The sequence below is a fragment of the Falco peregrinus genome, chromosome Z (assembly GCF_023634155.1).
Source record: "Falco peregrinus isolate bFalPer1 chromosome Z, bFalPer1.pri, whole genome shotgun sequence".
In the NCBI taxonomy this organism is placed as follows: Eukaryota; Metazoa; Chordata; class Aves; order Falconiformes; family Falconidae; genus Falco; species Falco peregrinus.
Window position 1 is genome coordinate 31,572,373 of NC_073739.1, and position 15,052 is coordinate 31,587,424.

General features: G+C 39.9%; 1 protein-coding gene across 4 annotated transcripts in view; it reads left to right on the plus strand.

Moving 5' to 3' along the window:
• HOOK3 (hook microtubule tethering protein 3) overlaps positions 1 to 15,052 on the plus strand; it is a 94,580-nt gene that overhangs the window by 63,028 nt on the left and 16,500 nt on the right. For all 4 annotated transcript variants that reach the window (XM_055790840.1, XM_055790839.1, XM_055790841.1 and 1 more), the window contains exons 15-19: positions 3,603 to 3,743; positions 5,992 to 6,079; positions 12,034 to 12,068; positions 12,857 to 12,939; positions 14,888 to 14,988. In XM_055790840.1, coding sequence (XP_055646815.1) covers positions 3,603 to 3,743; positions 5,992 to 6,079; positions 12,034 to 12,068; positions 12,857 to 12,939; positions 14,888 to 14,988 — 448 coding nt within the window. The remainder of the gene's footprint in view (positions 1 to 3,602; positions 3,744 to 5,991; positions 6,080 to 12,033; positions 12,069 to 12,856; positions 12,940 to 14,887; positions 14,989 to 15,052) is intronic.

The following is a 15,052-nucleotide window of genomic DNA, read 5'->3' on the forward strand; positions in this document are numbered from 1 at the left end:
CTGTGGTTTTAGTGACTCATCATCTTTGGCTTCTGAAGATTAATTCTGGAGTTTATGCAAGCATACATCTATGCAGACTGTTTGCAGCTGCTAAACTTGGCCTCCATACCTGCTTGACAGAGGTGGACAGTAGCAGTGGCTGCTGTAGGACTGAAACTTTCTGGTATGGAGATCAGGGCCACTGCTTCTGCCGATGGAGGGGGAAGACTGCACAAGGCGGCCTATGCATAGGAGTAGCTACTGCTGCTCTCTTGTTCCCTCTGTGGTGACAGAGCATGGGTCTATGTCCAAGCAGCTTTCTCCATATCATGGAGAAGATCTGTGGACCAAATAAGTGAGTTTTGTGAGGCAGATTCTGTCTGTGGCTTGTGAGTTGCAGCTCAGCATATCAACAAGTTCAGGGAGGAGTTAGCAGGCCTCATTGAAAGAGCTTTAAACTAGATTTGAAGAGGGAAAGGAATTAAACCAGACTCAGTAGAGATAAGCCTGGGGGCAGCACACTGTGTGCGTGAGGGATTGTGCTTGCAAGGCCCTTCAGTCTGCTCCACAGTAAGCACAGTTGGATGTCCCTGTACTAATGTGCTCAGCACCTTAGCCATTTCAGTGGAGGCAGGGGATGGAGATGCATGTGGCAGCTAAGATGCTTAAGTTCTTGATGCATTAAAAACCACAGAATCACCTGAGAACGGTCACATCAGAATTAGGGTTTCTTACCAAAAAAAGGTGACAGGATCAGTAGCCCAACTGAAGTGCGTCTACACCAATGCACACAGCATGGCAACAAACAGCAGGAGCTACAAGCCATTGTGTAGCTGGAAAACTGGTACAGTTGCTATCATAGAAACATGGTGGGATGACTCGCACAACTGGAGTGCTGCAGTGGATGTCTATAAACTCCTTGGAAGGGATAGGCAAGGAAGGAGAGGTGGTGGGGTAGCCCGGTATATTAGGGAGTATTTTGACTGTCCAGAACTTGATGATGATTAAATAGTTGAGTGTTTATGGGTGGGAATCACGGGGAAGGCCAAGAAGGCTGATACCATGGTAGGCATCTGTTACAGACCACCCAAATAGGATGAAGAGGCAGACAAAATATTCTATAAGCAGCTGGGAGAAGTCTCATGGCCACTAGCCCTTGTTCCCATGGGGGAATTAAACTTTACAGATGTCTGTGGGAAATACAGTAGAGAGGAAACAGTCTAGGGGCTTCCTGAAGTGTGTGGAAGATGAATTCCTGACATGGTGAGGGAACCAACTAGGGAAGGTGCCCCACTGGACCCATAGTTTGTGAACAGAGAAGGACTTGTGGGTGCTGTGATGGTTGGAGGCCATCTTGGGCACAGCGATCATGAAATGATAGTTTTTTCAGTTCACGGAGAAGTAAGGAGGGCAGTTAGCAAAACTGCTGCCTTGGACTTTGGAGGGCGGACTTTGGCCTGTTTAGTGGCCTGGTTGACAGAGTCCCTTGGGAGACAGTCCTGAAGGGCAGAGGAGTCCAGGAAGGCTGGGCATTCTTCAGGAAGGAAGTCTTAAAGGTGCAGGAGCAGGCTGTCCCTTGTGTGAAAAGACAAGCTGGCAGGGAAGAAACCTGGCCTGCCTAAACACAGCTTTGGCTGAAACTCAGAGGGAAAACATTTGGAACAAAGGGCAGGCAACTCAGGAGGACTACAGAGATGTCATGAGGTTATGTAGGGAGAAAATTGGAAGGGCCAAAGCCCAACCAGAACTTAATCTGGCTACTGCTGTAAAAGATAGTAAAAATGTGTTTGTAGATAAGTTAGCAACAAAAGGAGGGCTAAGGAGAATCTGCATCCTCTATTAGGTGTGTGTGACAAAGGGTGAGGAAAAGACTAAGCTGTGTAATGCCTTCTTTGCCTCGGTTTTAATAGTGAGACCAATTGTTCTTGGAGTATCTAGCCCACTGAGCTGGAAGACGGGGATGGAGAGCAGAATGAAGCCCCCATAAACCAAGGGAAAATGGTCAGCGACCTGCTACACCACTTAAGCAAACACCAGTCTATGGGGCTGGATGGGATCCACCCGAGGGTACTGAGGGAGCTGGCAGAAGTGCTCCCTACAACACTTTCCATCATTTGCCAGCAGTTGTAGCAAACTGGGGAGGCCCCAGTGGACTGGAGGTTGGCAAATGTGACACCCATCTACAAGACGGGCAGGAAGGAGCATCTGGGGAGCTACAGGGCTGTCAGCCTGACCTTGGTGTTAGAGAAGGTTATTGAGCAGATCATCCTGCCATCAGTCAGCATGTGCAGGGCAGCCAAGTGATCAGGCCCAGCCAGCAGGCAAGTCCTGCTTGACTAACCTGATCTCCTTCTATGACAAGATGGCCTGCTTAGTGGATGGAGAAAGGCTGTGGATTTTTTTTAGCTGGACTTTAGTAGAGCCTTTGACACTGTTTCCCACAGCATTCTCCTGAAGAAACTGGCTGCTCATGACTTGAATGTGTGTACTGTTTGCTGGGTAAAAAAAAGAGAAGTGCCAGGTCCTGCACTTTTGTCACAGCAACCCCATGGAAGGCTATAGGCTTGGGGAAGGGTGGCTGGAAAGCTGCCTGGTGGAAAAGGATGTGGGTGTGTTAGTCAACAGCTGGCTGGATATGAGCTGGCAGTGTGGCCAGGTGGCCAGGAAGGCCAACAGTATCCTGGCTTGTATCCAAAAGAGCATGGCCAGCAGGGCAAGGGAAGCGATCATCCGCCTGGACTGGGCACTGGTGAGGCTGCACCTCAACTACTGTGTTCAGTTTTGGGCCCCTCACTACAAGAGGGATGTAGAGGTGCTGGAGCGTGTCCAGAGAAGGGCAATGAAGGTGGTGAAGGGTCTGGAGCACAAGTCTTCTGAGGAGCGGCTGAGGTACAGAAGAGGGAGACTCAGGGGGAGACCTTATCGTGCTGTATAATTACCTGAAAGGAGGTTGTAAGGAGTTGGGTATCAGCCTCTTTTCCTAAGCAGCAAGTGATAGAACAAGAGAAAACAGTCTCAGGTTGCACCAGGGGAGGTTTCAATTGGATATCAGGAAAAATGTATTCACCAAAAGTATGGTCAAGCTTTGGAACAGGCTGCCCAGGGAAGTGGTTGTGTCATCATCCCTGGAACTAATGAAAAGACATGTAGGTGTGGCACTTTTGGGGACCTGGTTTAGTGTTGGACTTGCCAGTGTTAGGTTTACAGTTGGACTCAATGATTTTAAAGGTCTTTTCCAACCTAAATTATTCTGTTAAAACAGACCAACGCGGTAGACGTGACTTGCTCAGGTTCATGCAGTAGTTTGGTGATAGCTGAGATTACGACCTCCTGTAACACTCGGCACGAAGCTTTGCGTTCTCCGCGTTCTACCTATAAATCTGTTCTGTACTCTGAGCTATAAAAAGGGCATTCAGGCAACTTCCTTGTGTTGTGCCTTCTACAATTACAACTCTTCTAATCAGGTTTGTGTTTGAGGGTTTGATGACATGATTGTTGCTTCAGTTGTCTCCCTTAAATAGGTAAAGATTATTTTTGTTACATTTACGCCTTCTGTGGTAAGTTGCTTTCTTCTTTGTAGACTGGTGTACTTTTTTCTAAAAAACTGTTTTTTATGTATTCAGGGAGAAACTCATTCGCCTTCAGCATGAGAACAAGATGTTAAAATTGAACCAAGAAGGTTCAGACAATGAAAAGATCGCCTTGTTACAGAGCCTTCTTGATGATGCAAATTTACGGAAGAACGAACTGGAGACAGAAAACAGGTAACAAGTTTTGTCGCCTGTTTCTGTTGTCTTTTCTAACAATTACATACACTTTTGACTGTACTGTGTGCAATACTGGCTGCCCCAGTAGAAGAAGGACATGGACTTACTGGAGTCAGTCCAGTGACAGGCCACAAGGATGTGATTACAGAACTGCAGCATCTTTCGTATAAGGAGTCTGAGGGATAGAGACTACTATGTGGCCTGGAAAAGCGAAGGCTCAGGGTGGGTTTTATTAATGTTTATAAATATCTGATGGGAGGGTCTGAAGGAGATGGAGTAAGACTCTTCTCCGTGATGTGCAGTAGCAGGACAAGAGACAGAGCATTTAAAATACATTAAATTTCATCTAAACATAAGAACATGCTGCTTTTTTTTTTTTTTACTGGGAGGGTTGCTAAACACTGGAATAGGTTGTTCAGAGAGGTTGTCTCTATCCTTGGAGATATTTAAAACCCAACAGGACATATTCCTGGGCAACCTGCTCTGACTGACCCTGCAAGATTAAGCCAGTCAGCATGTCCATGGGGACCAGCATGCATCTGAGCATGCTAAGGTAACTGACTGATACTGTGAGACTGCTCTACGTCTAAACTTTGAATCTGCTCTCTATCTAATCTTCTCTGATCCTCCCCTTTGACTGGGGAAGGTTCCTGAACTCTGGGAAAAGGTAAATACTGCACTCACCTTCAAGAAGGGCAAGAGAGTCTGCAGAACTACAGAGACTGGTCAGCCACAGCTCGTTTTCTGGGGATTTCACAAAGCAAGTCCGTCTGGAATCTCTTTCCAGCCCTATGAAGGACAAGAAAGTAATCAGGAAAGGCCAACATGAATTTATACAGGGGAAATTATACCTAATTTAGCTGTCTTGACAATGAGATGACTGTTTATGTGAAGAAGGGTGAAACAGTGGACAGTACTTAGCTTTAGCAAAGCCTTTGGCACAGTCTCTCCTAGTATCCTTATGTTCAGAATGGTTAGATATAGGCTGAATAAGCGGATAGTAATGCGAGTTGAAAATTGATTGGACAGCTGGGCCTAAAGCATTATTATCAGTGTTACAAAATCCAACTGGTGACCAGTTCCTCAGGCATCAATACCAGGACCAATGCTGTACATCACCTTTATTAACAACTTGACTGATGGGAGGGACTATGCTCTTAGCAAGTTTGAGGATGGTACGACATTGGGAGGAGTTACTGATATGCTGAAAGGGAGAGCTGCTATTCAGAGGAGCTCAGCCATCCAGAGGAATGAGCTGATGGGAGCTCTGTCCTGGCTGGGACCCATAGTTTGGGGAGCAGCTCTGCTGCAAAAGCCCTGGGGTCCCAGTGGACAACAAAGGAGGATGTGTCAGCAGCAGACCTTGCAGCTGACAATGATCTGGGCTGTCCTTACTACGGTGCAGGCAGTCAGTCTGGGAAAAGGATCCTTCACCGTACATCTGGACATAGAATATAATTTTGGATTCCCTAGTACAAGAAAGACATGGATGTGCAAGAGTGCAGCAGAATACTGCTAAGGTGAGGGACGCTGGAACATGTGATATGTGGGGTAAGACTGAGAACTGGGTTTGTCAAGGCCACAGAAGGCATAGGAGAGATAATACTGTGATCTGCATCTATCTGATGGGAAGGTGTCAAGAAGACAAGAGCTGGACTCTTCTCAGAGATTGACAGTGGAAGGACAAGAGGCAACAGACACAGTATGGAGTATGGGTCTGAGCTTTAGAAGAGAGGCCCAAAGAGACTGTCAGACCTCCATCCTTAAAGGTGTCCAAATCTGGATTGGATGTGGTTCCCAGCAATCTGCTGTAAGTGCACCTCCTTTAAGGAGGAGTTTGGATTTAGACAACCTATGGAGATCTCTTCCACTCTACAGGTTTATAGGATTCTGTGACACTGTAACAGCAGTAAGCTAGTAGCTCTCACACAGTAAAAATGACTGTTAGAAACCCTCTTTCTCATGTATATAGAAATCATTTCTATATACATCTATATATATGCATTTAGGTTCTCTTGGAAGAGTATCAGAATGTCCTGGATGATGACAGACTATAATCTCTGGAGCTACTGTGTGCTCTGACTACTGTTGTAAATTTTCTGTGAACTAATTTTGTATTTATTGCATCTCTTGTGTTGATGACCTGAAAACAATGGACACTAAAATCTTGGGCTTACTTTTGCAGTTGTTTGGGTTTTTTTCTGGGGGGAAAAAAAAGAAGAAAAAAAAAATATCTCTTTCCTAGATTGGTAAATCAGAGACTTCTAGAAGTGCAGTCCCAGGTTGAAGAACTACAAAAATCTTTGCAGGATCAAGGTTCAAAAGCTGAAGATGTAAGTAGAAATGTACATCAAACTTCCATTCTAGTAGTTACCATTTTTGAAACTTTAACCTTTTTGTAAAAAAAAACATGTAAAAGAAATATGTGAATGGAGATTTGTGATAGTTTTCCATATTTACCCCTATGGTCTCATCACTAAGTTGTGCATCTCTAAATAGGATGTAATTTGTGTAGAAAATGCAATCATCCTGTGTAGAAAATAAAATCATCCTATGTAGAGAAGGTGTCAAATATATTTAATTTGATTAATTGTCTGTTCCAACAGTAAACTTAGTGTTAAAATTACTTAATTAGAATATAGAGTTTTGCAGGGAACTAGGGAAATCTTAAATCTCCATGTCTTAATAAAGTACCTGAAGTTATTTTTGGTTTAGTTTAGTTTTCTCAATGAAAGTTAAGGCTTTCCTGACAGTGGAAGCTCTGTAATTGTGGATGTAGGTGTATGTCATAATGCAATAAGCCTGGCAGGCCAAAATGGAAAAAAAAGTCAAATAATTAGTCCCTCAACATAATTCAGCATTTTTCTGTTTCTGTATGTGGAGTTAAGTTTATTTTTTATATAAGAATACACATTGTGGCAGTTAGGTGTGGAAAACAACTTCCAGTCTTCCACTCAAAAGGTGTGTTTGCCATCTCCTGTATTTGACAGCGGAAGCTCTAGAACTTCCTTGAAAGCAGCAATTTGCTGTACTGTACATGCACAGTGTTATGCTCACAATTTCAATGTATTGTGTTGCTAATCAGCAACAAGTTGTAATGTGTTGCATTCTGTTTTTGTGGTTTTGTTTTAACTAATTTATATAAAACAGTGAAAGTTCTTAGTAGCTGCTTATCTTCATTTGAATGTGTTTCATTTAGCTTATCCTTTTGGTTTTCAGAACAGACTGTATGAAAGTAAAACACCTAGTTGAGTTCAAATAGGATCATTTTCCCTAAATAACTTAGAATGCATTTTAAAATACACCCATACTATTATATGTTGCTGAGATAAACTTTGTTGTCTTGATTATTGGCCAAAATCAGATTTTTCAGGGTGAACAAGAATATGAAAAAATTTTCTCAGATAATAGATATTGTAAATGAACCAGATCTTAACTGAATTTAGCTTTGTTTACTGAAATGTTAATTGTGTCTCTTTTTGAGGTTCTGGTTTGGACATTAATTTAGGACATGTTCATGATGCAGTTGCTGCATTCAAGTTCATGATGCAGTTGCTGCATTCAAGTTCATGATGCAGTTGCTGCATTCAAGTTCATGATGCAGTTGCTGCATTCAAGTTCATGATGCAGTTGCTGCATTCAAGTTCATGATGCAGTTGCTGCATTCAAGTTCATGATGCAGTTGCTGCATTCAAGTTCATGATGCAGTTGCTGCATTCAAGTTCATGATGCAGTTGCTGCATTCAAGTTCATGATGCAGTTGCTGCATTCAAGTTCATGATGCAGTTGCTGCATTCAAGTTCATGATGCAGTTGCTGCATTCAAGTTCATGATGCAGTTGCTGCATTCAAGTTCATGATGCAGTTGCTGCATTCAAGTTCATGATGCAGTTGCTGCATTCAAGTTCATGATGCAGTTGCTGCATTCAAGTTCATGATGCAGTTGCTGCATTCAAGTTCATGATGCAGTTGCTGCATTCCTGGCATCTGTGTAGGTCTGACCATGCCAGTAGTGATTTATAGGCACTAATCCTATGGCCTGTTTTGCTGAGTGTGGTATGTAGGATTTCATTTACTCTTAATGAAGCAAAAGAGAGTGTAGACTCCGTGAAATACTGAGGCTGCAAGAACCTCTGAAGGTGTGGACACCTCATCCAATCTCCCACACAAAGCAGAGCAAACCTCAAAGTTAAACCTGGCTGCTCAAATAGATGGAAGTTATGCTGGGACCACCTGAGTTATCCTTGAGATAACCTTACAGAAAGAGATTCTTTGGAAGCATGAGAAAAAGGATAAGGAGAGACATGGCATACAGTTCATTGATGCATCATTTTCAGCATGTTTCCTCTGTTTTTCACTACTTTCTTTTCTGCAACAATTCACTAAAATTGGTGTTTTTATATACTTACACCGTAAATATGCTCAACCCAGAAGGCTGAAGATCCCATTTCTATTCAGTCCAGAAATGTATGATGAAGGCTTGGGGTTGGTTGGTTGGCTTGTTTTAGTTTTGTTTGTTTTCAAAGCTGAAGTAATTTTTAGTTTTGCCCAAAAAGTAGTAAAAGTACTATGCTAATCTAGGCAAGTAGCATTGCAATGATACGTACTGCTTACGGAGGTCCACACAGGCAATCAGTTTGGATTTTGTATGGAAGTGCATTGGAAGGCTCATGTTAGGAAGATACCAATGCCTTGAGGCCTGTAATGGGCACCAATACATCCTGTTGGGATGCATGATTAGTCCATGCTGGCTGTTGCCTTGCTAGCCAGGGAAGGGCCTCCTTACCCCGGTCTTCCAGACTACTGAATCAGCTCAGACATGCCTGGTGTGGTCAGAATAGCATATTTTATTTTTCTGACTGTCCTCCAGAATGCAGTGGTCATGTACAGGGCTGCTCAACAGGTACCCTGAACAGCTTCAGCTATGTCATTTGCATGCCTTATTATCAGTCTTTTGTCATCCTTGTTCTCCCTTTCTCTTCTCGAATCCCTTCCTATATAATCAACCTGCCTTTAGTTACTTCTACCCCACTGGACCTAGTCTTGCTAGATCCATACCATATCCAGTGTTTTTCATACTGTTACATACACAATCTTGGTATTATATGCTGTTACTGATACAGTTATAAGGCCCTTCAGAAGTGGCACCTCCCTACAAGTTCCCTAAAACACTTTTACCGGTTCGGTTACCCATGAAGTTCAGCCACTTCGCTCATCTGGTGAGACACTGGAACAGGTTGCCCATAGAGGTGGTAGATGCCCCATCTCTGGAGACATTCAAGGTCAGGTTGGACGGGGCTCTGAGCAACCTGTCTAGTTGGAAGATGCTCCTGCTTGTTGCAGGGAGTTGGACTAGATGACTTCTAAACATCCTGTCCAACTCAAACTGTTTATGATTCTGTGGTTTCTTTTAACATCAGTGAAATCTGACCATCCCTCATGGTGCTGTTTATAACTTTTGTTGTCATCTCACAGTGTTTCCAGTCTCATCAAGCAATTTTCCCAAGTTGTGCTATAGTTTCCCTCACCTGGCTAAGTTAGCTTAACCTCAAGCCAGAGCCTAGCCACCTGTGCTTTTGACCTTAACATGAAGAACAAAACCAGACTTGGTCTTCAAAAAGAAGACAGACCTGTTCCTTTGGCTTGTTTAAGCATGAAAGAAATTTCCAGGAAAAAGACTTTATATCTGTTTGTGGGTTTGGTTTTTTTTGGGGTGTGTGTGGTTTTTTTGTTTTGGGTTTTTTTGTTTTTGGTTTTTTTTTTAATGTGAAAGATGGCAATTAAATACTAGGAAGAATACCTGTTTTCTAAAAGCACACCATAATAAGTATTTTTTTCTGGTGTTTTTTAAGTGGAACTTTTAGGTAGTGGGAGGAAAAAGCAAAATAGCAAGTGTACAATTGCCAATTTTTACAGTTTTGTTAGAGAAATGTTCTTGTATTATGAACAGATAAAACATTTGGATGAAGTTAAATGTAAAACTAAATCAAAATTAGATAAAGCTTTTTTTTAATTGTGATTTTTTAAAGAGACTGGTTTTGCTATGAAAGAACAACAATTACAGTAATTGCTTCTTAGGAGCAGAGGATTTGGAAATGTGGCTTTGAAGCTGATGGAGACCTAAGAAAAAATAAATTCATTTTGGTCCTTTTTTAGAGTAATTAATCTGCCTTCTACAAGCATATACAGGATCTTTGGGTGGCTATAATCACACATTGTACTTTTTTTTTTTTTCTAATCTTGTGTCTTGCATAAATTACACAGGGTAAACTCAGTCCTGCTTCTTTTAATGTGTGTGCTTTTTATCATTGTTAGTTTCTTGCTTGTGAGAACCTAAGATCTGTCTAGATGGGAGAGGGGTTACTCCCACAACAATACTGGTATTATGCAAGTAATATATATGAAAATATACCAGTAAAATCAATGCTGACAGCTAGTTGTGTCTGTTCCAAGCTAAACCCAAGTGCAATGCAAGGGTCACAAAAGAAAAGCTGAGTTCAGTTTTTATTTTCTTCCCTTAGGAAAATGGGCACTGCTGCCAACTTCTCCCTTTTTTATCCAAATCAATCACAGTCCCCTAAATGATCAGACATAAGTGATGGTGGCAGTTCAAATGCCTTGTGACCAAGAAAGATGCATACAGACATTTATTGTTACAGAAAACAGAGTGTTGCTGCATTTGTTCAGAGGACTGGAAAAGAAAAAAAACCAAATGGTCAAAACTTGTAGATCCTTAGCTGCTATGAGTTTCTGACTCTGAAGTCAGTAGAGTCACGGTAGCTTGTTTTTATGTGATCTGCTCCTTTCTTATAGTGCAGTAAGTAAATCCAACTTTGAAATCATGAAAAAGCATGACCCAGGATTGTGATAAAAAACAATATTTTGGAAGTATTTACATTGTAACAAAGCTAAAAGCTTTTTTGGGTGCACACAGTAATTGTCTCTGTTGTCCAGGTGTCTAAACGTTTGTTGAAAGACCATTAGAGAAAAAACAATGAAATAATTTTGTTAATGATTTTATCATATATTTTGATGATGGTCTAGTCGTCAGCCATATGCTGGACCTCCAATGTGATTGGTGCTGGGTAAATACAAATGAAAAAGGCAGTTTCTCATCTAAATGTTCTACATTTGTCCTGTGTGCAGTGTGGCAATAACACAATTCAGCATTACTCCACAAAAACACATCCATCTCTTAATTTTTGTTGTAGCCCAGTAGACTACGTATTTTCTCCTGTTTTTTAATTGTATGGTTTTAGCTTTAAAATTACTTTCCAAAAATAGCAGTTGCTCTTCTTTGAAATTTTAAGCAGAATAATTGACAAATGTGCTTCTTTACTATTTTCTTATTTTTGTTTTTAGTATTATCTTTTAGAAAATGTTACAGGATGAAAATGCTGATAAGAACAAAGGAGAAAAAGGCACATGTGTGAAAAAAATTCGTAGCTTTTAACTTTTTCTGTTCATGACTTTCTAAATAATTTCTTCTTTTGGCTGCTGTTTTGCTTTATACTAATGTTATCTTTGTTTCTTGGCATGGGCTTCTGCGCAAGGCTATTGTGAGTATGGCTTTCTATTTACTTAACAATACTTTGTTTATAGACATTTATTTGGTTAATTTTTTGAAAGGCGTACTCACCGAGTATTAAGTGAGTTTAAAATTAAAATAAAATTTACTTTGAAACTTTTATTCAAAGAGCTTATCTAAATGTGATTTAACCAGAAAGTGGAACACTGTAAGTTGTATGATAATTTTTGTGTGTCTGTAATCAATAAAGATGAGAAAGAGAAAAAGAGTAGAATTTCTGCTACACTCCAGTCAGAAACACTTTACTCCCTCTAGTTTCTGTGGGGACAGGAGTTTACTTCAATTAATTTGCTACATGTCTTCGTGCAAATTGCATTACAATATTAGTAGGAGAGCTCTTCTAGAAAATTTTGCTGCACTTTCCGATTTCAGGTTAATTTATTGAGTCCAGTCACAGAAGTACAGAAGACATTAAAACAACTGCCATTGAATTTTGTCATTTAAAGATCTTGTTTTTATTGTCCTAGTTCCTGGGAAAATAATTTTAAAGTTACAAAGTGCTCTAATTTCAGGGAAGTCACACAGCTGTGGAAAGAAGGTTTGCTATCACAAAGGATGGCTTTACAGTTGTGATCTAAAACTGAGTGAAGTAAAAAGTTGGATTTTGGTTAGAATGTCAAAATTACGTGGTTTAAAATAATTTTGAAATTGTTAAACCTCCGCAATATAATAAAATAAAACATTTAACTTTCTATTTTAGTCAATTCTTCTGAAAAAGAAACTTGAAGAACATCTGTAAGTATTTTGTTTGCCTATTTTCTGTGCCGTTTGAAATTATATGTTTTCCATATGTTAAGAAACAGTCATTAATCATGCTTCTGGAAAATATGCAACTAGAGAAATCAGATAACACAGAAGTGCTTGGGAATCTGCTGTTCAGATACTGTTCTCATCTCATAGAAGACCTTTGTGAAAGCAGTAAAAAATGACAAAGGAACCATCATTTTGTGCTGGTTGGAAAACTTTGCTTAACATTATGTAAATCTTTACTGAAGTAGCAGAAGTAATTCTGTTCTGAGGAAAGCATGCTAATATAAACAAAACTAATGTGTTTATTTTTAGTATACATTATGGCATAAAAGGTGATATTTTAGGAAATGTTATCATTTTGCTCTGCTATTTCTGCACCACTTTTACTTCCCTGCAATGCAAAGAGCTGTTAGCTTTTTGGCTGGCTTGCAAAAAATAAAGTAGTCTCTTTGGGTTTAACCATTCTTTCTCAATGTAATCTCAATTACAATTGTTCATTTTAGGCATGCATTGTACAGTTAATTGTAAGTTCTAAATTAGGTTTGTAATTGCTGAGAATGAAGCTGTTGTTACAGTTCTCCATACACTGTAATGTTTTTCAGCTTATTTAAGAAATATTTCCACAGTGAGATTGTCATCTGGCCTCGTGCCCCACAGCAGAAATCACTCGTACTCTCAGAAACATATCTTAGGATTTTTTGTGCTGCTTAATGTTTATTCAAGCACAGTAATAATACTGGGAAAACAATATGTGATTTTATGGTTTGTAACAGTGAGAAGCTCCATGAAGCTAACAATGAGCTACAGAAGAAACGAGCTATTATTGAAGATTTGGAACCAAGATGCAATAACAGTTGTGAGTTACCTGTGCAGTCCCATTTTTTTTTTAAATTATTTCATGTGCAAGGTCTTTAATGACAATACCTAAAGGAGGTGCAAGATAGACAAAATGTACATTTTAAATGGCAGTCATATGTATGTTGTTAATTGCGCTGGAAGCTATGATGACCAAAGAGGTGCTTCTAACGCTTGAAATGCAGGGAATCACATCTTAGAGATCACCATAGAAAGAAAATTACAGTGGCTGTAGAAATACCAAGTCATTGTCATACCTGTCATTGAACCTCAGCTGTTCAGAACTGTCATGCCTCCTAAATCCCTAATTTAGGAGATTCTTGCTGCCATCACCAGGTTATTTTTACTCCTAATATGTATTCCTTCAGTGTGTTTTCAGAACTGTATTGTAATTTGAGAAGATTCTGAGACACTGGTCAGGGGGAATATAGAATATATGCCATATTGCTCAGATGGTATCCAGAACCCAGCATCCACTTGGTTTTTAGCACGTTAATGCTGCTTGTTTCCTGAGAAGTATTGAAGGAGGTAGATTGGTTTTTTTTCAAGCCTACTTACTATAGAACAAGACAAAAGATTGCAACCAATGGCAGCTTTTCTGGTTTGTGCTAAAGCGATATTATTCATAGAGATCAAGGAAGATAGAAATATAAGTTCAGTATTTATTACATACTTTCTGTATCCAAAAAGAACTTTCATTTTTGTTCAGCTAGAACTGCAGAATATGTTACAAATTCCATGTCTTAGGAAACGTTAGAGCAGTTGGAAATGAGGACCAGGAATTTCATGAGTACCTAATAAATACATAATCCTATCATACTTGATAAGCTTCAGTGTGAGTGTAATAGCAGTTTCCTGACTTGATAGCTTCTAAACATTAGGGCATATTGAGGCTTCTGTTGTTGGTTTACTGAAATTACAAGTTGCTTTTAAAAAATCTAGGTCTGAACTTAAGTCTTGGTAAAATAAAAGTAGTTGTACATTCTTCCTTTCTTTCCGTGGCTAGGAAGTGTGTGTGAATTATTTTTTCAGATTCTTTTAGCTATCCTGGATATGACCAGAATGCTTGGGCGTTGCACAAGAACCATGGCACATTTTGAAAAATGGATTCTTGTCATCTTGGAGACCATCTGCTATTGGTTTTCTTATCAGTCATTGAAAATCTTACTTGGCCCTGTTACCAGCCTAGTGTTTTCTGGGTGCTTAGAGAGAAAACAGTAGGGAAAAACATGAAAGAACATTTCAAAATGAGGCTGCAAAACAGATGGACTGAGGGTTGCCTGGGAACCAGATGTCAGTGTTATATGCTATTTGATTCAGGAGGATGTAATTGATCCCCTCCCCCCCTCCCTGAGATCTGAGAAGACATATAGAAGATACATAAGCAATAGTGGCTTGCCATATTCGTACATCAACACAGAAAAAGGCTGTGCAATGAAATTGTCCTACTGGCCTGCATTGCTGCTTAAAATGTGTGTGTGGGAATTAAATTTAGTATATTGATGTCACAAGTCTGATAAATTGTGTTCAGTGTTAAGAGTTTCGCAGATTTAAGCAAGGGTTGTGCCTGTTAAGAATTAGTCCTCTTAGATAAAATGGGAAAACTTGTGTTTAGCTACAACACCAAGATATTATGGAATCTGTAATTTATTAGTAAGGTCATTAATGGAATTGATTCAGGATTCCATTTCTCTTTTATTTTTCATAATTTTAAACAAAGCAAAATTTGTATACTAACTAGCTATCTCATGAGAATATATAGGATTACACATTTTTATGTGTTTCTGAACGCTTCAGTAATTAAAACTATGATATCTGCTACATCAGGTTCCTTATGTTAGCTTTTCTTAACTGAAATAAATTCTCTCTGTGTCTTAAATGTCTGTTGAAAAACATGAAAATAAACATAATAATGTTACTTTCCAATGTGTGCATCTTCTGACAAAAAGCACTCAAAATTGAAGAACTGCAAGAAGCTTTACGGAAAAAGGAGGAAGAAATGAAGCAAATGGAAGAGCGATACAAAAAGTATTTGGAAAAGGCCAAAAGTGTGAGTATGGTGTTCCATATTAATGATTCCTTTCTGACAGACTGCACCACATGTCTACTCTGCT